Source organism: Squalius cephalus (assembly GCF_949319135.1).
Source record: "Squalius cephalus genome assembly, chromosome: 19".
Classification (NCBI taxonomy): Eukaryota; Metazoa; Chordata; class Actinopteri; order Cypriniformes; family Leuciscidae; genus Squalius; species Squalius cephalus.
The window spans coordinates 23,943,952-23,969,381 of NC_137140.1; the positions used below are offsets into that span (position 1 = coordinate 23,943,952).

General features: G+C 38.1%; 1 protein-coding gene across 1 annotated transcript in view; it reads left to right on the forward strand.

Annotated features, from left to right (window-relative positions):
• The first annotated feature begins 571 nt into the window (after nt 1–571).
• skap1 (src kinase associated phosphoprotein 1) overlaps nt 572–25,430 on the forward strand; it is a 31,426-nt gene continuing 6,567 nt past the window's right edge. The window contains exons 1-11 of the mRNA XM_079850602.1: nt 572–829; nt 1,553–1,658; nt 2,331–2,356; nt 2,573–2,689; nt 15,926–16,006; nt 16,087–16,170; nt 16,267–16,391; nt 16,505–16,568; nt 17,671–17,925; nt 20,632–20,676; nt 20,769–20,875. Of these exons, the coding sequence (XP_079706728.1) occupies nt 790–829; nt 1,553–1,658; nt 2,331–2,356; nt 2,573–2,689; nt 15,926–16,006; nt 16,087–16,170; nt 16,267–16,391; nt 16,505–16,568; nt 17,671–17,925; nt 20,632–20,676; nt 20,769–20,875 (1,050 nt within the window). The 5' untranslated portion in view covers nt 572–789. The remainder of the gene's footprint in view (nt 830–1,552; nt 1,659–2,330; nt 2,357–2,572; nt 2,690–15,925; nt 16,007–16,086; nt 16,171–16,266; nt 16,392–16,504; nt 16,569–17,670; nt 17,926–20,631; nt 20,677–20,768; nt 20,876–25,430) is intronic.

The following is a 25,430-nucleotide window of genomic DNA, read 5'->3' on the forward strand; positions in this document are numbered from 1 at the left end:
TTGACACTAATTTATGCAATTCAGGGTGAATGATTTAAACTAGGCTACTTTAACTCACAAATATTTAAACTTCCGGTCTCCATGAGGTAGTTTTGTTTAAACGCACCTGACTCGACCTATAGCCTATAACGATATGGAAACTTCATTTAAACAAACAAACAGACCAGAGGCCTAGTGGGCTACCTTAAACATTTCGAGTCTTTCAATGTGGAGAAAAAACATGGCCACTACTTACACATTTGACCGCTGATGGTATAGTCACGATCGATGGTCATGATATGAGATAGAGGTTGGGGAAAACAATGAGATCAAAAAAGAGGTGCATTGGTTTTGAGCGAGGCCCGTTGCTGTCAGTTCGTAGCAAACGAAAAAAAACACTCAAAGCTTGACAAATTCAAAACGGTGTAGCCTACTCAATTTTATTTTTAACTGCATGGGTGGATGGTCTAAAAATATACATATGGTGGAAAAGGCAAATTCACTTGTAATATTTTGAAATTAGTTTGACTTTCATTTGAGACAGTAGAGACAAGTAATTCGCCTACATCTCTTTAGGCATTGTTTCATTTTCACAACAATGTGCTTTGCACTTCCTCTACACCTTTCCTCCGCGAGCTGGTTCGTGTGGTGTGATATCTCTCTCGATAATTTGTTTTATTTTACACTGCGAACTCATTATGTGGGATGACAAGTGACCAACAAATTCACTCAGAATTGTTCTGACCTTCAATCGTTGATACTAGCATATTTTATTAGCTTCTGTTTGGAGTCTCACTCAGAGAGTAAGAGATGGGGACGGTGCTTGATGACATCAGACAACTATTAAGAGGTAGGCTAGGCATTGTTTCAATGTTAATGTGTTAAAATCAGACTTTTATACGTAGGCTACCTATTTGTTTGCTGTATAATTTTATCTGCGTGTTTTTATTAAGCTAAATTAGAACATTTGATGAATGTAAACTCTTGACTTTAAATAAATGCTTCTTATATAGCATAGGCTACTAAACGTGGATTTAATGAGAATTCACAAAGAAATCACAGGACTTAAAGCACATGTTTAGGCTACATCTTAAAGTTAGTTTTCAAATTCATTGTAAACAGGTCATAATTCTAGAAGTTGTGGTTTGTGTTATTAAACCTACAGACTTATGATTTCATTAGTTTTATTTACTCTTATAATTATTCTGCTTTGCTGTGTTTACTGTAGAGGAAAACATTTTGTACAAAATGGTACTTCATGAATGATGCCATCATGAGATTGTTATCGTCCTTCTGTCACGCAGACAGGATGACTATTGTCATTTACACATTCTGGTTTCTATGACATTTGCATGAATAGAACAATCCTTTTATGATTTGCATCTTTCAAAACATATTGAATGGCAATATCACATGACATAAAGGTCACATTTTTCTTTTTCCACATGTTGAAATTCAACATAAGTTTTTTTTTTCATTGTGTCCTTGTTTTTTGCTTGTGTTAGTGTCTTGTAAACAGACTTTAACATAGCATGAGTAGTTTACTGAGATTTTTTCTCTCTCTCTCTTTCAGACTGTGAGCTGTTTGTTTTTGAAATACTCCAGGATGAGAATCTCAGTGATGTTGCTGTAGAGTCCAGGGAAATTCTTCTACGAAATTTTCATGTCATCCAGAAGAGGTGAGGGGTGTCACAGTATGTTTTATTCATTTGCAAGTATTAGAGCTGACACATACTTGCTCCCCTTTGTTTGTGTTGCACAACGAAGACCGCAAAAAGTACATTTATAGAAGCAAATTATTGGCCGCTTGAGAATCTGTGCTCCCAGTCGAGCTACAAATGAAACACAACAGTTAAACAGACAGGAAGCAAATTGCTCAGTTTTTCTATTGTTGTCTTTTTAGAAGAAAGGAGTACAATTACAGCGCTGGAGTGGTTTTGTGGTTTGCTGTGCTGAAAAGTGTTTGCAAGGAGAACAAGCATACTTAGACTTTTTTTTTTCTTCAGCACATGAATGCTTTGTTGTCAATGCATCGTTTGCAAATGCTGCAATGCACAGTTTTTTTTTACAGATGCATGTTTATACTGATACTCAACCTGCCATCAATCAAACGCCTCTTCAGTTCTTTTTTGAATTTGTAGTACGGCTTTCATTGTAGAGCTGAAATGTTTATCTAGACTAAGAAAGATAGTGGAACAATGCAAACATTACATGCACTTGATTAGAAGCATTATACAGTGATCCATTTTAGTAAAAACTTTGAGCATTGCAATGTCCATTTGTTTAGAAGGTTATTTTATCCTTTATTAAACGTACTTCTCTAAAAGCATTTCTAAATCTTCTCTTTTCAGACACCCACAAGAATTTCCCCACAGACGTAAGTGAACAGCTGCTTCATAATTCTAATTAATTGCTCACCGAGATTTCCGTTCAGATTCAGTCTTTCCCGGAACAATGGGTTCTTTAGAAAACGAGTCGGTTTGACAAAAAATGATTAGATTCTCCTCCCACAGCATTTTCATTTTATGTATATCTGTCGAACTCACTCAACAAAGTTTCTACTTATGTGAAGCTCTTTTATTTTTTCTCCTAGTTGAATCCAATCTTGAGGATAGTTCAGATGACAACCGCAGCTCCAGTCTGGGACGCTCTGCCCCCTCAGATGATATGTCAGTGGCCTCTGACTACCAGGAGGAAGGTGCCAGTGAGCGTGAGTTCAAGCCACTCTGTGCATATGAGTGTGTTTACTCGTATGTCTAATGCATGTAAGCTGTGATAAGTCAAGACAGGAAAAATGTCTAAAGCATCTTTAGCACTTTTCTTGTTGTGGGGGTTTCACTGCTAATGATGAAATGCCCCAGTGGAGGTGTTTGGTAACAGATCACCCTCTAGTGGATTCCCACAGCTCTGCTGCTGGCATTGAGGAGTGTGTGGAAGGGGAATGGGAGGGTGGTCTTTTACCTCCATAGAAAAGGGATGAAGAGCTCCCTCTAGTGGCAGGCGTGGCGGATGTTTGGGCATGTGTGCTGCTGCTGCTGAGGCATGCTGGGTTCTTGGGGTTAAACTGTGGCATGTTTGCCTGCTTTTAACAATGGTGTCTAAATGTTAGCTTTCTTGTGCTTCTGACACAAAGTAAATTTACTTGTGTGTATAGCCTACTAGAATTTGAAAAACGTTAACCGGAGTGAAATTCGACGTTTAAAGAGAGTTTAAAAACAGGATGTACTGCAGATTGAAAATGGCCCACCAAAATCTGTTTTGTGTTTGCTGATTGTTTTATTGACCAATATGGGCAGTTTGCTGTTGCTTCGGGCCAAATCTTTGACTGATCATCCCTGGCTCCTCTGTAAGCAGCTGGTCTTGAAACTCAACACTGTACCTGAGGGGCGTTTAATCCATTTTCTCTTCTTTATCACTCATCATACAACTGACAATTTTCTCAGAGGCATCAAAAGCTTGCAGCTTTGCAGAAAAAGCTAAAAAGGAAAAGAAAGAAGAAAGAATTAAGGGACATTCGATTCAATATCATTGATCACTAGTGACCTGCTCTGAGATGCTACTGCAATACGCTAAAACTCAAAGACAATCCAGATTCTCTCTCTCCGTCTCTTTGCTGGATTTTACTTCATAGACATATTTTCTTCTTTTAACAGTTTTCCAGATTGAACTGAAAAAAAAAAAATGTCAGGCAGCACAATTGTCAATTGTGAAAACCATAAATTATTGTTTTTATCTCAAATACGTCTTCTTGTTCACTGACACGAAACTTCTCACCACCCTGGAAAAAATGAATAGCTACTCCACTATCCCATTTATTTTATATGTTGTTTGTAATTTAGCAACAAAAGGGGGTCAAACCTGGATGTGCTCCTTTGATTCGCTCCTTTGCCGGAAAAGGCATATAAGTCAAAGAGGAGTAACTCGAAGAAGATTCGCATCATGTCGCTCTTTCAATAAAGATAATGACCAGCAAGGGCAAGTGCAGTTCAGGGTTCATGTTTAGTTCACCAGTAGGGAATCTCACATCAAACCCTGCGATAGGACATTTGGAATTTGAGCGGGAGAGAGAGTGTATGAAATTAGAGAGAGAGGAATATAATCATGAAGATTAAGGTTCAAATGTGCACCTTTTTCAGCAATTCAGATTTAGTTTTCTCATTTGCCTTTGATTTAATAAAGACGCTCCATGCTGTGAGCCCTTCTGATTTTTTTTTTTTTTTTTGTGCTTAGCTCGAGTGAATGAAAAACAAAATGCATATTTGATATGAATGAGCTGGTGTTCCTGCATGCTGATATTTTCAAATTTGCCCTATTGAATCGGAGGGTAAATATAGTTCAGGCATTCAATTCCTGCACTGTTACTCGCTCCGTGATGTCACATGCTCGCCTGTGTGAGGAAGGGAAATTGACTGTGTCTGCTTGTGCTCTAACCTGACTGGAAGAGAGGCAGCGGTTGACTCGTCGGTGGGAGGAGTCAGTTTTATTTCATTTAGCCAGCTCTGCCTCCCTGTCTCCAGAGGGAGGTTTGACAGTAGATTTGTTATAGCTGACAGGAACAGATGGGCGCTCTATTGTCAGGGCCCCTGTCTGTATGGTAATGTGAACTGAGTTTCACCCGCAGACCGCACGGTTGACCCCACCGTGCCTGCAGCCTCGTCTGGATGACAGCAGCCCTGCAGCCGAGGATGGGAAGCCCAGGGCAGGAGGAGCCTCACAGTGGGGTGGATGTTTTGCCAGGTCAAGTTTAGGAAATGCAAAAGTAGTAGAATAAAAAAACATTCTTATCTCTTTGAATGGCCCGAGTCGTAGATATTTGCCTGGGATTATCACTAAAAATGATAAAAAAAGGCAATTTTATATTGCGTACAAGACGTCAGTTCCACCAATCATTTCAGTCATAACAAATACAGCAGAAAAAGGTGTATGGTTTGTCAGCCTGACAGGAGTTTGTGTGTTTAAGAGGCTAATATCAATGCACGTCCTATCAAAGGCTGCACATGCTCTGGGCTCTTTGTGTGCACTGACTTGATTTATGTCCAGAAACAAAAGCCCCTCTCGTTCCTGTTATCTTACCCCACCACGGCTCTACAGGCAAAGCTGGAGAAGCCAATCAGAGAGAGGCAGAGGAGTCAGAGTTGAGTTGTTTCTTTATCGCAAATTAGATCATCAAGATGTAAATTTGATTTTTTTCAAGATCTTAAAGCCTCTTAATTAATGGCTGTGTTGGTTAGGGAATTGATTGTTGTAATGAATCTCTGGAGAGTCCAAAAAGAGCTTGCATCAATGAAAAAGACATTTTAGCCTGGCAATTAAGCGATCCCTCGCAAACCGAAGTGACCAGCCTAACATGCAAATCATCTTCGTCATCATCGCGGTTACTGTCAGGAATTTCAGCGGGGCTCTGTCCTGCAGCCTGATCCTGTTCTATTTTTCCTAATGCAATGGCATGTGGCCACGTAAAGGTGGAGTCATGTGATCATAAGCACCTTACATGACCTCAGTGTTTGAGTCGTTGTCAGCTGGTCCTTATCCACGTCGCCTCTTAACTCCATACGTTTGCTGTGAGTCCTCACACTCTGAGTGTTTCTTCCTCCCTACAGTAAACTTTTGACCCCTGGGTCTTGTTCTGGTCATTTCATGACCTGTCTGAACTCTGTCTAGGGCAACTGAGTCTACATTATTGACCTCAGTTGCCATAGCCACAGCACAGGTCAAATAAAGTTTCCCTAGCTGGGACAGGATTATCAAAAACTTTTTCAAACCCATTTCCTCCCCCAAAAGCCACCTTCCATTCTAGTAATCATCCATTAATTTTCCTCTAATCACAATTAATATTCCAATGCGGTTATAGAAAGCGTAAAGAATGAGGCATTGGCAGGCTTCATAGGGCACGTTAAATGACTTCGGCAAAGATGACACCATCTTTCCTCTGCGCTGTCGTTTTTCCCACCCTCTGTTTCCCTTTGCATTAATTAATTGAAATAGACACATATTAGACCCGAGCATCCTCAGTGCTTCGCTGCTTCTGCCGAACGGGTTCAAAAGTTCACTTCACTCTCCGAAGGCTGCGATGCTGCTGAAAAAGCCCATATTTGCTCTCGCTCTGTCTCTCGCTCATTTGTAATTTCACTGTTTCACCCAAACACGCTCCTGCCCTGTAAACTGATCATTCGGAAGAGATTTTCAACTGTTAATGTCATATCATTGTCAGTCGCCCTATTCATTGTGCAATGATGAGTCAACAGAGCATACATCACTATATTCATCACGCATTTTCTTTTATTAGTTGCTAAAATATTGCTTCTGTGCTCAATGTAATATGTCCAGGTCTAGTAAAAGTTAGCGTGGGTGAAGAGAGGAAGTCTTTCATGATTTGCAAGGTATGAAATAAGCAGAATAGGAAGTCACAACCTTGAGTGTCTAATCTTCTTTGCAGCCTGTCAGTATCTCAGACAAATGGCAAAACGATTCAATGCTGTGGGTTCAGCTAGAGGTTAGCCTTCCCAGGTACCTCTCTCTCTCTCTCTCTCTCTCTCTTTCCTCTTACCCATCTTGCAAATGAGAATTTGATTTTTCTCTCCACTGGATTCCATTTCTGGAGATTGATGAAGTTTCGATGCAAGGCCCAGGTGGCCTGATGCTTTCATTGGGAAACAAATGAAAGCGTGCGTAGGTGTGTTTGCTGTACACCCACAGGGAAGGAGTGCTGTTCAAATGTCTTCTGTGTCTTTTTTTGGTTGTATCTTAATGCAGATTTGCTCTTGGCAACCATGTGCATGTTGCATTTTTAATATTTAGAATGTTTGTGTTTTACAAGGGCAGCGTTTTTATGCTAGAAATGAACATTCGCTGATTAAGACCTTTTTTTTCGTCTTTATATTTACCGACATAATCCATTTGACACGTCTGGCTCTCTGAGGTTCTGTTCTACTGCAGCATTTGGAATGTTTTCACATCTTTAAACTGACCAGAAGAACTGTTTTTCCATGAAATGTCTTTCTACCCACTGATTTGTCAGCCTGTAGGTATCATTTATCTGTCCAAAAATGGAAAATATTATGCTAATTGCCTAATTTACCATATGTTTTCTATTGAGTGTTGAAACATGTAATAATCATAAAAGAGTCTTTTCCCCACACGGTTCTGAATTTGAGTAAGGATCTTCACGAGTGAGAGGCTGTATTTAAGTTTGGGAGGTTTAGGCTGGCCTGGTAATAGGTACATCACTGCAATGTGTGTGTGATAAAACACAGCCATCGGTTACCACTGAACCGAATCATTTTCATGATGACTGGCAGGGCCATGATATGACAGATTCCCATACAACAGAAAAAAAAAAAAAAAAAAACCTCTTGATGTAATCACAAGATGAGGATTTTCTGTGAAGTGATCTTTTTTGTAAGGACAATTCCTGGCTGCAGTCTATAAGCATTTTGAGCCAATACAAACACTTCAAGTTAAATTATCCTGCTCTCCTAAATTTTATAGAGTAGCTTAAGATGGAAAATTGTTTCCAGATTTTTGTTGAGTATATATAATAAATTATTTAAAATAAAGGACAAGTTTTATTTTTATAAAGAGGATATTGCTCATATATGGCTGGATTAAGATTACAGACGTGTTACCGTTGGCTCTTGTAGTTCTATCATTTAAACAGTTAAGCCTTTGAACTTTCTATTTATTTACTGAGGGGACACGCGCTGAGGGCCTGCATGCGCGTGCTAGTCCACAAAGGCAACATGGACATAGGCGAATAACTAAAAAAGTTATTTAGAAAGCATTTCGAATTAAATTTTTTCGTTTTGGTTATTAATTTTTTTCTGATATATAGGCTATATGGGGCTACCCAACGAAACGAATTCTAAACGGATTTTTAAATCTAAAATAAGAGAATCCCAAATAATTTAAAACAGAAAAAAGTGGAAAACTACAAAAAAAATTATGTTTTCTTTAATATTTGAAAACGACGTTTGTTTAACAGAATAATAGGCTGGTTAATAATAAGGAATGCGATTATACGGATGAAACTTTCTATAGCTTACAATAAACAATAAAAATAATTACGCAATATAGCCTATATTTATTCAAATCATTTTGAAAATAATTACAAAGTGAAATAGTATTTTGTGAAGTCCTCTGGTAATTAGAAAAATATATAATTTTAAATGAATAAAATTGTCTGACTGTTTATTGTGGAATAAATGAGTAAATAAACAATTAAATATCAAAGTTTTAAATGTGAATGGCGCCTATAAGTTGTAGGCTTACGGGAAACCAACACATCCAGGGATTAGTTAAAACCTGGGGGTGAAAATCGTGAATATTCTTTTTTTAGGCCTAAACACACAATAAACATTTGTGGGAAACAGAGACAATTAACAATAGCCTACTGTTATTTTTTTTTATTGGGATGTCATTGAATTATTTTTCTTCGTTGTCGTGTTCTGTTAGATTGTTTTATACGTTTGCTATCTTTTATTGATTTAGGATACTTTAATACAGTCGAAGTTCAGTCCTCAGAAAACACCATTCACTTTCCCTCAACACGCGCCCTCTGGTGGGCTTTTTAGTCTTTACCATTTCCTAAATCTAAAGCAATTCTGATGATATTTACACGACTTACATAAACTAAATTACACTTTTGGGCTATCACTTAATACTGTCGAATTTTATATTTTTCCCCCCCCTCTGAAATGCGAAATTTAATTATTTTTCACTCACTCATTTTCAGTTAAATAAAACAGACCCACAATAGCAGCTTTCTGGAGTTTATCAAACGGTCATAAATACCTGTGTGACACACATGTATGTGAGCGTTAACAAACACGTCAAACTTTACGACCGTGCTGCATTCCTCATGTGATCGATGCACGATATCATGAATCATGATTTGCCGTCTGCAGACAGTCGACACGTGTCTGCTGGCATATTTCATCGTTCTTGCATCAAATCTGTTCTAGAAAACCTAACAAACACGCAGACAAGAGACGTACAAACTACTGAATGGTCTAATTGTAGGGCCTATACCTTTACAGACCTTTGATGTCATGCTATTTTTATATTTACCTGCGAAGTATGTTATTGAACTCGTTCAATTTAAATCTAATAAATCGATAGGCTATTGACTGGGAGACCATGAAGTACATGATAAAAGGCCTTTATTTTGTTTCAGCATTAACGTCGAGTACAAGAAACCGTGAAATTGTATTTTATTGTTCGGCTAAACAAATAAGATTTAATAATTTTTTTAAAATTCAAAACAGCATATTAAATGGGAAACGAATATAGAAGAAATGCATAAAAAACAGGAGAGTAATTCTAACAAAACAGGCAGTGTGTGTGTAGCTGCCATTCTGTGCAGCCTTTGTGAGTCCCGTTGAAATAGATTGTAACCCGTCTGGCTAGCCATGGTTATATTTATACATAGCCTATATATATTAAAACATGTAGATGAAAACCTTTGTGTGTGATGTTATGTAGCCTCAAATTTAACAAAATTACCCACTGCATTAGTTGATACTATTACTGTTATTTAGCATCCATTAACATTATGCAATGCAATTGTAAGAAAGAAGAAATTATACTTCCTTACCTCATTATTTTCAGCCCTGTAAATCCTTTATATTTTTAGAGACTTACAACTTGAACTGTCACCTCAGGAGTATGGTGGACATAGGCTATATGATTCAGCACTAAAGTTAATTTCTAATTGGTTGAACTGATGCTTTTACAATTCATCCTGAAATACAACACTCCCTGTCTTCCCCTTTTTTCTTCTCTTTTTGGAATGTCTCAATTTCTCCACGCATTCACAACATTTGCTTGTGACAGAGTCTTACCAAAATTATATTGAACGGCTATAACAGAAACAGCAGCAGTGCAATATTTAAAAATAATTATACTTGTCTGAATTATAGACTCTATATAAGCAGTATATTTTAAAAATATAGTTTCTTTTGTAAAATAAATTCATATCCTTTCAGGGTTTTTTTCTTCTTTTTTTTTTGTAGCATTTATTTTAGACAGGAACCTGCTCATAATTCTTGTTGAAATAAACACACACTCATTTTTATCGTATATTCATGTTTAGTAAGTTCATTTTTCTTTGTGAATTGGCTATAACCGACAGCACCGAATTCCAAGCTTTCTCATGCCTCAGCTCCACTAGTTTAAGTATATTTCCACATCTCGCCGAACTCATTTTTCTTTTCGGCCGTGTGTGATGATGACACTGCTTTCGAGTCATATCTCCTCTGGCTGTCGCACCCCGGTCCACCTCTCTGCCATCTCAGGATTATAGTATTTGCAGTTAAACTTTTGAATGGATGTCATAATATATGGGGGTAAAATTTATAGAGCTCTGGTCTCTGAACGGAGGACCCCCTTTGCTTTCCCTGCTCATTGCCAGGCTATAAATTCTCCTCTTGTACGGTGCGGCTCGTCAGTAAAGGAACAATGTTGTGGCACTAAAGCATGTTAAATGGTTTCCCACATCATGTGTGAAGCCCACAATTGCGCCGTTAAACAGAGGCCGGCTAAAGGTCCATCCAGGAATCTTGTAAATAATAAGTAATACTGCAAAACTGTTCAGGGGCTGCATGATTTCAGGTCTCATGTTGTGAATAACAGATCCTTTTCATTCAAATCGAATCAGTTCTTGTTAAGGACAATTTAGAGAGGTGATGCTCAAGTGAGCCATTCACCTAGGGATCTCTCTCTCTCAGTCTTTCACCCCCCCCCCCATCCCTAATGCCTTTCCTTCATTTTTTCTCACCCTCCTAATGTTTGCTGTGCGCAGGCATCGCACAGAGGCCACTGCCTTTGCCTTTAATGAGGAAAAATGTGTCAATTTGCTGTTCTCTGTGTGCAGTTTGCGTATTGGTGTGCGGTATGGGGGGTTAAGGATGCTCAGAGTTCTCCTTTTTTCCTAATCAAGTGCTGTACAGGAGAGCGCAGTAATTCCGGTCTCTCCATCTCTCCCTGATCAGCATTCCTCCCCTGCCTCTCTCCTCGGCCCCCCAGGGACCCTCGTGCCTTCTGTTTCACCTCATCTCTGAGGTTCACGCCGAGGTCAGCCTCAGGCCCGTGCGTCCCATGCTAACAGAACAATACTGAGAAGACATGGATAGGGCAGCGATATGATGCAGATTTCGTGCACTGTTTATATACTGTATATGTAGGCATGTCTTCTTGTTGCGTTATAGTAATTGGTTGATATTAGATTTTATTTTCATTTATCAATATTGTGTGTGTGGATATGTTATAGATATTAAATAGTGCATGCTCATTTTCACAATTTTACATTTTCCTTTGCCGTCATCTTAAAGTTAATCATTAAAAATGCTAATAATTGAATAAAAACTGCTAAATGTCATCTTTAGCAAATATCAAAATTCCATTTTCATACTGTACATTATAACATTTTGCTGACTGAATTTGTAGTGTCCAATACATTTTTTTTAATGTTTAATTTTTTATTTATTTTGACAAAATAGTATAGAATTTTAATATTCATAATCATTATCGGCTTATCTGTGTCGGCCAGAGTAGAATTAGGTGCAGTATATTTTGCATTGCAATATTGCTTCAGTATGCAAATGTGATCACACGATTGGTTAGTAATCCTTCACGGACTCATTTAATCAATAGTGTAAATATGTTAGTGGTCTTGACTTTTGTGTCCACTGAATCTACAGTAAATCATTGTATTGTGTCGATGGTCGCATTCGGAAATGTCAAGGTAAATCGGCAATGTAGTCATTCAATGTTCCCAAGATATTTAATAATTTGATCAATAATGTGCATTTTGATCATTGCCAATGTTGTAAACTGAGAAGAGAAAAAACATGCACACCACCATGTCTTGTAAAATATACCATTTTTAAAGCAACATTTTTGTTATCTGACTAGGGGTGTAACAATATATATTGTGTCACAATATATCGCAATACAAAAATGCAACAATATGTGTCGTGGATTGTAACAATCTTTATTGTGAGTAGTTCACCCAAAAGAGAAAAATGAAAGTTTACAGAGTTTTAGTGTCAGTACTACATTAAACTACTATATATAATCTTGAATATAATGTATAATAATGCATTGGGGGAGTATTTGTGGGTCCTGATAATGCTAAATGTCTAATGTCACCAGTGAAAGTTACATTATTTTAAATATATTTAGTCAGGGACAGAGTGCAAGCATATTCGTCTAAAATAATTCTGTATTTTCAGCTTCAGAATCATGGATATTTTTATTCTGGTGTTACCACGCCCTTTCATTTCCACCACAAATGTAATCCCAAATTTAGCATTTTAATCAACAGTACATTTTTGGTTAACCTAATAACATGTCTTGGGGAATTGCAATAATATCGTATTGTGAGTTCAGTGTCAGTGTGATATATATCGAATCGTGACATGAGGGTATCGTTACATCCTTGTATCTGACCCTAGTCAGGCATTATAAAGAGAATGAAAACAAATAAATGTGTAAATTAAACTACATTTACTTTTTTGACAAACCTTTACATCTGTCACTACTGACTGTACCCTATCTTTGATCCATAGCTACTCAACTGATGCTATTAATGTTTGTTTTTTTACATTAAATTCCTCAGATCATTACAACATCAATCAGATTTTTATAGCCGGATCACCTGCTGCGCTCATAACATCACCTGTGAGCGCAATATTCTGCGTGTTGGTGATGTTGAATGTGCACAGAGCCCAGCTTTATTATCCAATATGAATACCTGATATGAGCTTATGACGAATGGTAATTAATTAAATAGTTTATGAGGTTGTTTGTTTGCCACTCATTTGAGACCTGCTGCTCTGGCTGTCAAATCCGTTTTTGATGTCATTTTTACATAAGGGCTCTCTGCAGAACGAGTCTGTGAGGAGTAAACACTGCCGCACATTGGTTATGGCAGGCAGTGTGCTGTGGAGTGATAGGAGTAGTGTGACCTGGAGCTGTGCCTATACCTCCATGTTTAGAAGGAGGCGGAGGGAGGCTCTTGGTTCTCCGGTATCCCGCCGAGCTCTTCTCGTGGCATCAGTCCCCGCTCTCCTGCTGCCATGGCACTGATGAACGTCCCTCTGCGTGGCACGCTCAATGCCTCACTCCACCAATCTCGGCCTGCCACATTGCAGAGGCCGCGCCATGCATCACCACAAAGCGTCTAGCAGCCGCCGAGAGCGCCTAGAGGAAAGTCATTAGCTTTGCTTCGCTCCCTTTCTCCTCTCCCCACATCTCTTCGTTTTTGTGTGGCTCTTGTGATGAGTTACTGACAAAAATCAAGCTCGGAATTGGACGTCTGCTTAACGAAAACTAAATATATAAGTACTCTGATTTATGTTTTTCTTTTTTTGATACAATTTGATGCTCCGTTTTTTCAAATCACTGAATACTTTATAATAATTGATGTCGGCACCGAACAACATGAGAAAACAAAATGAATGAAGTTGGAAAAGGCACAAAGCCTCTGAGAACGATGGTGATGTAACACTCTGAAATATTCATAAACATCCACAGCACATTTAAATGGAAATGATTGGCCTTATGCTAATTAAGGAGGGGGAATGCTGGGGTGAGAGTTAAGAAACCTCACTGCTCTGAATAATTAAAAATGCAATTTATAGCCGAAATGAAAATCCTCAAGACTGCATTTTTTATGATGCTTTAATAGTTCTGCAGAGGTAAATGATTGTGTTTATGATGTGCAGGTTTATAAAAACATGTAGAATCAAAGGAAACTGACCAAATGTAAGAAACAGGCAGAAATATAATATGGTTCGGCCTCTTGATTTTTTTCCCTGCCTTTTTGGCAGCTTTTTGTCCTCTGTGGCTTTAAAAATATCAAGCTCTGATTGGTTTGAAAGAAATGACTGAAGTTGAATCTGTTCGTCCAATCAGAAGCTTGGGTTTCCTTGGAGACAGTTCAGAATGGAAAAACATGCCATTTATTTCTGAAGGTGAAATGTTTGGTTACACTGCTACCCTGTGGAAGAATCACGAATATAGTGACTGGCCAGACACACGCCCACTGTTTAGTTTCCACAGAAAGGCAGGTCGTAGGTTGTGAAGAATGGCGAATTTGTGTTCAGTCATTCATTTTACCGTTGCTTAAGTCTCTGACCGCACCATGGGGTCAGACAGCAAGGCCTGAGGAAGAAGGTTGTCAGTAGGTGTGTGAAGATTAGAGAGACTGTTAATTGTACGCCATTCTCACATTTCTTCTGTTTATTCTGTTTCTTCTGAACTATTACCGGGGCTTGACCTTTTAGATAAATGAACAGAGGGGGATGTGGATGGATGAGGGGAGTAAAAGGTGTCAGGACGAAAGCGCACAGGGAGAAAAATTAACAGAGAAGTGGCTGGACTGAGGCCTCGTTTTTTTTGATGATACATCAACATACCCTTGACAAACAGTGTGTAGTTCAGTTGTATTTATGACGACGTAGATGTGACCGTGTGTGCAGAGAAGGTTCATGTGTGTTGGTGAATGTGAGTGAGGGTCAAAGGGCTTCTCTCTGAGATGGTCATCTGTCTGATAAACTGGACACACAACATGGCAGGCTACAGAGCTCAGTGGTGATGTCACACAGACTGGGTGCGTTTGATGAGCTGAGCCTTATTTATTGGGGCATTAGATTCTCCAAGCTGTTATATCCACCGCTCACATCCCAGTTGCACTCATCGTTGTTCTTTTAACATTTTTTCCTAGACAGCCCTGCACAGTTGACTACATAACATTGCCTGTTTTATGCATCGAATGGCAGCCTTAGCTCAAAGAGAAGAGATACCACAGAGATTACTTCAACATCAGCGTGCAGGCAAGGAAGCATCTGCTCTTGTCTAAATGAGTTTTAAATAAGTCTGGTAGCGTGCCCAGAGGCCCACCTGTGCCTACGCTCCCTTGAGGTTTGAAGCTGATGAAAGCTGGATCGCGAGGGTGAGGATTTGTGTCTCGTTTCTCTGTTTGCAGCAAATTGTTCGCCTGCGCTGCCACTCTCATATGCCCTAGAAAACATGCTAAAAATAGATGCGTGGGTGCAGATTTAAGTGCAGTTGTAACTAAGTTACAGTTGTCATCATATTAGCTGGGACAATTTGTTTTTGACTTGGCCCCTTCTCCTCCATGCCTAATGAATCGGTTGTACCATATAGATAATGGTAAATGTAAATTTAGGGGTGCAAAAGCTAAAGGGTGCATATACAAACACAAATATTTGTTTGGGGTTAGTCTGAGTTTTTTAGAGACTAATTAATTATTTTATTCATCAAGGACACAATGATTAACAAATGATCATACAATAAATCATATTTCTAATAAATGCAGTTCCTTCTATAATAAAAACTTGTTAGAATGAGTTCTGCCATCACAGCAATAAATTATAATTTAAATAGTTAAAAACAGTTATTTTAAATTGTAATAACATTTTACAATATCACATTTGTACTGTATTTTTATCAAAATAAAGCCTCCGTGAGCACAAGAGGCTTATAAGAGTATAAAATATTTAATATGTGTTATGTGATAAAACTATAAAGATAAAGATAGGCCTAGTTCTAAAAATCGTTCTAAATATAAAAGAATAGCAGAGTCCACACCACAACTATAACGATAACGGCACAGAGAAACAATAGCGTTGGAATCACTTTCAGAATGTTTTTTTTCCAGCTGATGAACGATTAAAAACATTGACAGCCAATCAGAATCCATCCTCCTTTAAAGAGCTCGAGCGTTTAAAGAGGCAGACGACAAAACTGCAGCACGTGCTTAGAATATTCAGAATGATATGGTCCTCTGTTGTGGACGCAAATATTATCATTATAGTTATCTTTATAGTTATCGTTCTTGGAGTGAATGGGCCTTTACTTACTCATTTTCTTACTACTTATGTGTCACATTACAACATTATTTACCTTGATTTCTGATTGACAGTTTTTGAAGAGATCCCTATGGTGGCTGCACAGGACCTGAGTAACATTCTAAAGCAAGGCTACTTGGAGAAGAAAAGACGTGGTAGGAATCTTAGAAAAGCACGTGCATCATACATTACATAAGGTCCATAAGCATTTCTAATCTTTTTTTTTTTTTTTCAGATCACAGTTTCTTCAGCATGGAATGGCAAAAGCGATGGTGCGTTCTGAACAACACCATATTTTATTACTTCGGGAGTGAGAAAGGTGCGTCCTGTCCCGTTGAAAGAGGTACACAAGTATTTTCATAAACATCAAAGACAGAGATATTGAGAAACTTTGGATTTTGTCTTCTAAATTCAGACAAGGTGCAGAAAGGCTCCTTTTATATCAATGGCTACAGTGCAGAGTTGGTCCCCAGCTTACGCAAGGACTCCAAGAAGAATTCATGCTTCGAGATGAGTGCTCCTGGAAGACGTTCTTACCAGGTTCAACACACACAAACGCAGTCACATTGCTCATTACTGTAGCTGTGTGCTGTCATTACAATGAAGAATGAGAATATAGCCTTCAAATCAACAATGATAGTTTCTCTCTGCAGTTCACTGCCAGCAGTCCCCGAGAGGCAAGGGAATGGGTGGACCAGATCAATTTCGTTCTTAAGGGTATGTGAGATATGAAATACATTTTTATTGTAATACATACCATATTTTATATTATGCTGAATGCATCTGACTTGAGCCAAGCACAACGGTGATCATCTTGATGTGAAAAGGGCAGATTTATAAAAAGAGGCATACCAATAACTTTCCGTCTGGCTCAGCCAATAAGATAGGCTCTAGACCTCCTCATGCCCCACGTCACTGAGCTTCTGAGTCCAACGTGCCTCAGGCTGCCTCCTCTTCCCCGTAGCGCAGCGCTCTTTACAGGAAATTGATTGGGATTTGCCCGGTCATCCTTTAGGGGCATCGATCTGGTCCTGCTTGGCATCTAGGCAGTGAGGATACGATAGCCTGTGTTACAGAGCTCAGTCACCTGCAATCAGGCCCTCACTCCATCTGAGACAGATCTGAGGCACCCTCGCCACTCTAAAATGGGCTCAATGCGGCCCTCTGATTTGCGGGAAGTAATAGACACTCCTGAGATAGTTTTCTCCCTCCCCATCCCCCTTCGCACATGTGGATACAGCCAAATGGCACAAGCATCATTCAGTATTAGAACTGTAATAAATGTCAAATTTGGCTTTTTTTTCTGATTTCTTTGCAGTTATTGTAGATTTCTGATATTATTATTATTTTATCTTTTTTTATTATTATTTTTTATAAATTCTCCAAAGCTTTAGTGGGGTCCAAAAGTGCGGAAGATCATTCAAAGTTTAATTTAAACCTGGAAACAAACTAAAGTTTAATGATTTTGGAGTTTAACCAATTAAAATTATTTCACTGAAAAAGCAAATTTGTGAAGTTTAATATTCTTATATATAACTTGTAGAGTAAATGCAGCTCAAGTGCCACTGTCATTAAAGCAAAATTGTGTCCAACCAAGAAAACAAAACAAAACAAGACTAAGTAAATCTGAAATTCTTTTTTTGGTAAAGTTCACTCAAATTAAAATGTTATGGATTTTGTAATAGAAAAGCATTAAAAATAAGCATTTCTACTAGTGGTCACAGACTTTTGGGTCCCCACTATATGTAGATTGGTGATTTGTCTGCTGCCGTTTTCATTATTTAGATGTTAATGATTGCTTTTATGACTTCTCTGTAAGATCTGAGCTCTAACTTCATCCCCTTTGATGATGATGAGGAAGAGGAGGTGGAGGTGGAAGAAGATGAAGAGACATATGATGACATTGAACGAGCTACCACACCACCACCACCACGTCCTGGGCCAGCATCTCTACCGGCCACAACCCAGAGTCTGGGACAAACCCCTCAAAGCAGCCGCGAGGAATGGCAGGACCAAGCAGGGACTCAGGAAGAAGAAGAAGAGGAGGAAGAGGACATTTATGAAGTGCTTCCAGGTATAGAAAAAACATGAATTGGCCCTTTAAACAAAAACAAGGTTATTGGATTATCCTGATAGATAAACTTACATTAGCTTAAAATCCTGATATCAGTGTTTGATGGGCTTTTAGTGGAGCGAAGCAACTAAGGTTGTAACCATCAACTCTACAAAGTTGAACACCATCAATAAGAGCACATACATCAAGGTCTGGTCACCCAAAGTGATAGCAGGACCCTCGGAGGACCTAATGAGACCTCTGAGGAGAAATACATCACTCTGGAGTGCTGTCATTTTCACCTTACTTTGCCATGTGTGCTGGGCAGCTGAGCTGGCCACAGATGGCGGATCGAGTGACCACTTCTCTCACTTTTCCGTCCTTCATTCATCTCTCTCATCTTCTTGTGCCTCTCAGATTTTCAGTTTGGAAAAGTGCTGAGCAGTCCTATAAGGACATTGTCTAAAAAGTGCTGAATTAACTGTACTCATATATTAACTAATCTCATCAAAGAAATCATGTAGGCTATATTTAATCGTGTATCATGTATTTATTCAGAAAGGATGCATTTAAGCAGGACAACTGTTTTTAGCATTGATAATAATAAGAAATGTTTCTCGAGCACTAAATCAGCATATTTTTATGATTTCTGAAGGATCATGTGACACTAAAGACTAAGTAATGGCTGCTGAAAATCACAGGAATAAATAATATTTTAAATAAAATATATTAAAATAGAAAACAGTAATTGTAATTATATTGTGCAATATGACTGTTTTTACTGTATTTTAAAATAAATGCCGCCTTGGTGTATATAAGTATATATATATATATATATATATATATATATATATATATATATATATATATATATACAAAATTTCAGATACATTTCTAGGAGTGTTGAACCGTTAATAGAACTATATATATTAGAGGTGTAACAATATATCGTGTCACAATATATCGCAATTCAAAAATGCAGCAATGTGTGTATAGTGACAATATGTATTGTGTATAATTCACCCAAAATGAAAATGTCTGTGTGATAATTTTTTGTTTAGTTTTAGTGTCAGTACTACATTAAACTACTATATATAATGTTGAATATAATGTATAATAATGCAATGGGGTAATATTTGTGGGTCCTGATAATGCCAAATGTCTTATGTTACCAGTAAAATGTGGCCTACATTATTTTAAACATATCTAGTCAGTGACAGAGTGCAAGCATGTTCGTCAAAAAAACCAAAAACAATTCTAGCTTTAAAATCATGTCAGGTGTCACCATTGTCCTGTGCGTTGGGTTTCCAGCAACAAGGCCAAGCCTATTCATTTACACCCACAATGTAATATAAAATTTAATATTTTAATCAACTGTCCATTTTTTGTTAACCTTTTACCATATGCCTTGGAGTTTCGCAGTAATATCGTGTTGTGAGTTCGGTATCGTGATATGTATCGAATCGTGACATGAGGGTATAGTTACACCCCAAATATATATATATATATATAGTTTGTGTTTACATAATATATGTGTGTGTACTGTGTATAATTATTTTGTATATATAAATACACACACATGCATGTATATATTTAAGAAATATTTGAATACATATACTGTATATATATTTATATAGTTTATATTATATATAAATATATATATTTTTTTATATATAAATAACACATTTTTCTTAAATATATACATGCATGTGTGTGTATTTATATATACAAATTTAATTATACACAGTACACACACATATATTATTAAAAACAAACTTTTATTTTGGATGCGATTAATCACGATTAATCTTTTGACAGCCCTAATATATATATATATATATATATATATATATATATATATATATATATATATATACCCTCATTAATGTTTCAACACTATCCTGGAAATGAATCTGAGAATTTTATTTTTACTGGAAATTTTGGGGATTCAGAACACACACATCAGTTTACACTTTGACAAAAATCTGTATGCTTTTTAAATAAAGGCTTATACAACAGATTTCAACACATATTTTATACGCATTTTACCATATGCACACAAGCATATGGTAAAGGGCTACTTTAGCTTTACAGGTTTTTTCCTCATGCTGTTCCTGGAAGCTCAGGGCAAGCTCGTGCTGTGGGAAGTATAGGGTTGCTGGACGGTGGTTTTATCGGCAGGCTGACAGCGTGAGGATGGATGTGGGAGACAGAAAGCTGGGCTATCACTGTCACCTCATAGACCTAGAGGTGCCACGCCCAGAATCAATGCCTGTCTGCCTGAAACACACTAGCCATCTAACCCGGCCTGGCACCTCCCCTATAAATCAAACGGGAGTTGACTGTACTGCCAGCACCACAGATATTGTTTAATTTACTTATGAAAGAGTTCAGAGGTACACAAAGTTGATCCAGAATTTAAATCTGCGAGGAAGATATATAGCATTAATTGACAGATGAGATTAGCTGTATTAGCTGCATTTTTAAAAAAAGCTGTCATTGGGACAGTTCCCTTTAAAAAGGGTCTAATATGTACCATTTAGATACTAAAATATACACTTTTGGTATCCCTTTGGGGTACTAATCTGCACTTTTTAGGTACTATGGTGTACCCTTGAAAGGGTACCACCCAAGTGACAGCTATTATACCTTTTTACTTGTATTACATGTAAACCTCAGCAATGGCGCTTGTTTTATATTTGTATAACCTTTGACTGTATTTTTCAGATGATGAAATTTCTGACAACGCTGAAGAGTTCAGTGAAAAAGCTGGTGAGTACTTTGTGTATGCAGTGGTGGAGGGATGCTGTAAATTTACTAAAAATCTGATTTTTTTTTATGAATCTCTGTGTTTTCAAATAAAGGGTCTTCAGATTATGCAAATTATTACCAAGGCTTGTGGGACTGTGAAGCGGACAGACCCGATGAGTTGGCCTTCCAGAGAGGAGATATCATCTACATCCTCAGCAAGGTCTGTGTTTGCTCCCTCCATCTCTCTCTCACACACACATACACACACACACACACACACACACACACACACACACACAAGGTCAGACTTTTAGTTCAGCGCTGTTGGTTGCGTCCTTGGCTGATTTGTTGGTTGAAGCGCTCTGCATGTTTTTTGATTTTCTTTTCCTTTTCTCGCTCTATCCATCTCCTCACTAATGATGAATAATACGCAGCTGGCCATAAGATGAGTCATATCGGTCAATACACACTGACTTTCTCTTAGCAGCTATTCTAAATGACAAAGCTGGGATGGTCTTCGCTTAGTCAGTAAATTCTTATTGTAGCATTTTACAAACAAGACCTTATACAAAATATAATGCATCAGGATTTGTGGCTCTCTATTTCTACAGATTTTTATTTCTGCTGATTTTTCTGTATAAATCACACAATTTAGAAAAAGATGAATAGCATATGCAGCTTTCTAACAAAGCAGTAGCATTTCTAAAGATTATCCGTACAGATATCCAAGAGATTTGCAGGCAACAAATTGAGCCTGTTTTGTCGCATGTCATATTGACATAACAGAAAACTGTACATCTGTGGTCTGTAGACCTCTGCAATACTGTGGCCACACAGGCACATTCTCAATAATAGGCTGTTGGTTCATCGCTGTAGTTGAGTCTTGGAAAATTGAGTGATCGGCCAAGCAAACCACTTTTATTTGATACATTCTCTTTAATCTATATATTTTTGTGTTTTACAAATGGGGTCTTAGCAGGAACGCATAGTGTAGCTGTTTCTTAAAGATACACCACTGAAAGAATCGATATGTTTTAATTTTGCCTTTTACTGAGCTCAATGTCTTAAAGGGGTAGTTCACCTAAAATTAAACTCTCATTGTTGTTCTAAAACATGCAAAAAAGATATTTAAAAATGTGTTTAGTGTTTTTCAAGCCATACAGTGAAAGTCAATTGGATCCCATGTTGTTTTGAACTGTACTGACTTTCATTACATGGACAAAAACAGTTGAAACATTCTTCAAAATACTTTCTTTTGTTTTCCATAGAAAAAAAGAAAGTCATATAGGTTTAAGAAAAAAAGAAAGTCATATAGGTTTAGAATGACATGATGACAATTTAAATGTTTTAATTTTTAGGTGAGCTATTCCTTTAAAGGGGTCATATAATGGTACATGCACTTTTACAAGTTGATTGTACTGAAATGTGTGTTGGCAGTGCCTGTACACAACCATCATATAATGATAAAAATCCATCCAGTGGTCTTTTTTTAATCTCCTTATATGTTTTCCCGCGTCTCAAATCAAGCCGTCTGACCGTGTGACGTCACACGGTCGGACGCCCCTCCCACGATTGTTAATTGACAGCAGCGTTTCAACACAGACCCGCCCCTGAGCGAGCTGTCATCATAGTCCGCCATTGTTGAAACGCTGGAGCAGAATGGCGTCTAAGCGATTGTGGTGTTCTGTTCTTGGGTGTAATAATGAACACAGCAGTCATTTTGATGTTCCTAAATCCGAACCGCTGAAGACGCAGTGGCTGAGTTTTGTTTTCGAAGGGAATATTCCCCACGATCAACAGCAATGCTTTCATGTTTGCGCGAATCATTTCTCACCAGACTGCTTTACAAACGAGGGTCAGTATAAAGCTGGTTTTGCTAAGAAGCTGCTCCTGAAAAAAGGATCGGTACCAACTATTCGTGTTCCTGCTGCACCTCCAGAAGAAGTGAGTGTAAAGTTGCACGCTTCACGATGAATGCGGCTAAGGTTTACACTCAGGGTACATTACGGCATGTTTTCTACGTACAACGTTCTCAGTATAATTCATAATCCCAAGTTTATAATGAACAACGCGTTTTGGTTATTGTGTTATTACAAACTGTGTACGCACAGAACAGAGGGGCGGGGTGAGCAAAGCTCATTATCATTTAAAGACACATGCACTTAAACGGCGTGCTGAAAACAGAGCTGTTTTTGACCAGGTAAAATGAGTGTTTTCTTACAATACTAATGAGAATTTTTAATTAAAGTGTATTTACAAACTTTTCATTTAGACCCTAAAGAATCATGATAACTTGAACAAAAATGGCATTATATGACCTTTTTAAGTTAAAGAATTCTACCATCATGTTCGACACTCTTGATATTTAATTAACATTAATGAAATGTGGCAGATATGCAAGAAATGAACCGTATAATCAGGATTAAATAACAGGGCTGCTAAAATAGGTTTGATTCTGTTATTCAAAAAACGGTGAGAATATATAACATCCGATATGGCTGGCTATCAAAACGTGGTGAGGATGTGCACGGGTCATTTATTTTTTTTTATCTCATGTCGTATTTCTAATTTGTATAAACAATGAGTCTAACCATCTCAGATTGCTGGAGCATGTCTCTGATTTTGTCATCAAGCTGTTATTATATTCAGACAAGTAGATTTATCAGCTCTTACTTTTAATCCCTCTGTGACTGACATGTAATTGAAATAGCTTTTATTGATGGCAATATTTTCGAAACGGCTGCACTTGTATCACTCAAATCTCTTAGACCTCTTCAGATGCGTCCTCAGAATCGTTTCAGACAATGTGGGGCTCCTGCTCTTGTTTTACGGGTGTTCCCTGGAACGTTGACCTTACTGAATGAAATATAGGCTGTTGGCTAGAACTCAAGCCTAACTCTAGCGGTCTCACTCATAAAAGCAGTGGTCATAAAACCTGAGTGCATAAATTCTGCTGCACAGAGGTGTGGAGGGGAGGCCAAGTATATTTGTGTCAACACCAAGCGTAATTACAAGGTGATAAAGACGTGGAAAGTGCTAAATCAATTCCTCTAACCAACAGGTTTTTGAGGCAGGGCTATGATTGACCGTTGTGAAGTCACAAATCAAAGAGGTCGACAGCGCTGTCACAGCACTGGTGTAAGCAGAGCGTACAGATTAAAAAAAGCTCTCTCATCAGTCTTTATTGATCCACCACTTACAGTGAATAAACAGCTATTCGGCTCATCTACACAAATCACTACACGTATCTATAATATGTGGAAGCATTTTGGATAGCACAAATTGGTTAATGGCTTATTAGTGGAGCATTTTGTTTATGCTCAGGTGGAAGCATGGAAATGAAATTTAAAGACCCCCTGTGGTGAAAATCTAGTTTTTTATGTTGTTTATGTGTCTATGTGGTGTTTTTAATATGACAAGCCATGTGCAAATTCAGTATTTTCTCCTTAAAACAGTCTCAAAAACATGGTTTGAAACTGCCCCTGTTTCCTACAATCACAAACAATGTAACCAATCCCTTGAATTTCTCCACTGACTTCTAAGTTGTTCAAAGCGTTTCTAAGAAAGCTGACTTTTTGAAGGCAGCTGTCTGACTTTGAGATGGCGAGTGGGAACATGGCTAAAGGCTAATCATATCGATTAACGGTATGTGTCCGGCGTGGTAGTGAGCGATACATAAAACACATTACCATTTTGACACATCAACTTGTAGACGAAACTGTATGATTCGCTCTTCTTCTTCTGAATCAGTTTCTGATTCAAAACATATATGGCAACCCATATTTCAACTTGCCATTGTGTAGCGTTTACTACAGTTGACCGAATGGATCAGGTAGTCCGAGCTGGTGCGATTGAGTGGAGGCGGGGACTAATTTGCATATTTATGTATCAGGGAGATATTATTTTCTTCTTTAGTGTTTCACAAAAGAAATATAGCCATACAGGTTTAAAACTATCTCCTTTTTGGTGAAGTACACCTTTAAGTTCTGGACTGCATTGCCTAGTTATTCATCTAAACCCAATGTTCAGTTTTAATCTTCTGGTGATTAATCCAGAGTTAATTTTGCATGCAACACCGATAGTTGCACTAACAGCTCCCCGTTTCCTTCAGATCAGCCTCCCCATGCCTCCATTGTCTCCTTTCTCATGCCGCATGGCTCCTCAGTCGGAACACTTGAACATGAAATAGTGGCGAACGCCAACATCCATCTGCCAGCTTTGTACAGCCTACTCAATCCTCAAGGCTGAAGAATCATGGCAGCAGGACAGCAGGATATTTGGTGGTGTTTTTCTTCCTGCTCTAATCACATTACATGTTCGCTACCATGTAACACATATACTTTAATTTGTCTTATTGTTGTAACTCTCGCTCTTTGCGCTCTTGTTGGTTTGCTGTGTTCAGTTTTTTCCTACATATAGTTGAAGGGGCCCATGGAGACTTTTTCTAAACCGTTCTTTTTTCTTCTTCAACCATGCCATCCTTTGCATTCCTAACTCTTAATTTATGCCCCTAGATTCAAAGTACATGACTCCCAAAGGTCAGACCCAACACATGCCAGTATTCCCAGTGGAATCCCCTTAAAATCCTGGAATGAGATTTATTGCACTAAAAATGGAGGCAGACTTCTCCAGGACTCCGCAAGCCCACTGATATCCCTTTCTTTCATTTAGCCCTGGTCTTTCTTCAGAATGTGCTTTACACTCTTCACCATTAGGGGCTGTAAACCAGGAATCTTGGATGCCAGTCTAGACAAGGGCCAACCCACTGTTAACAA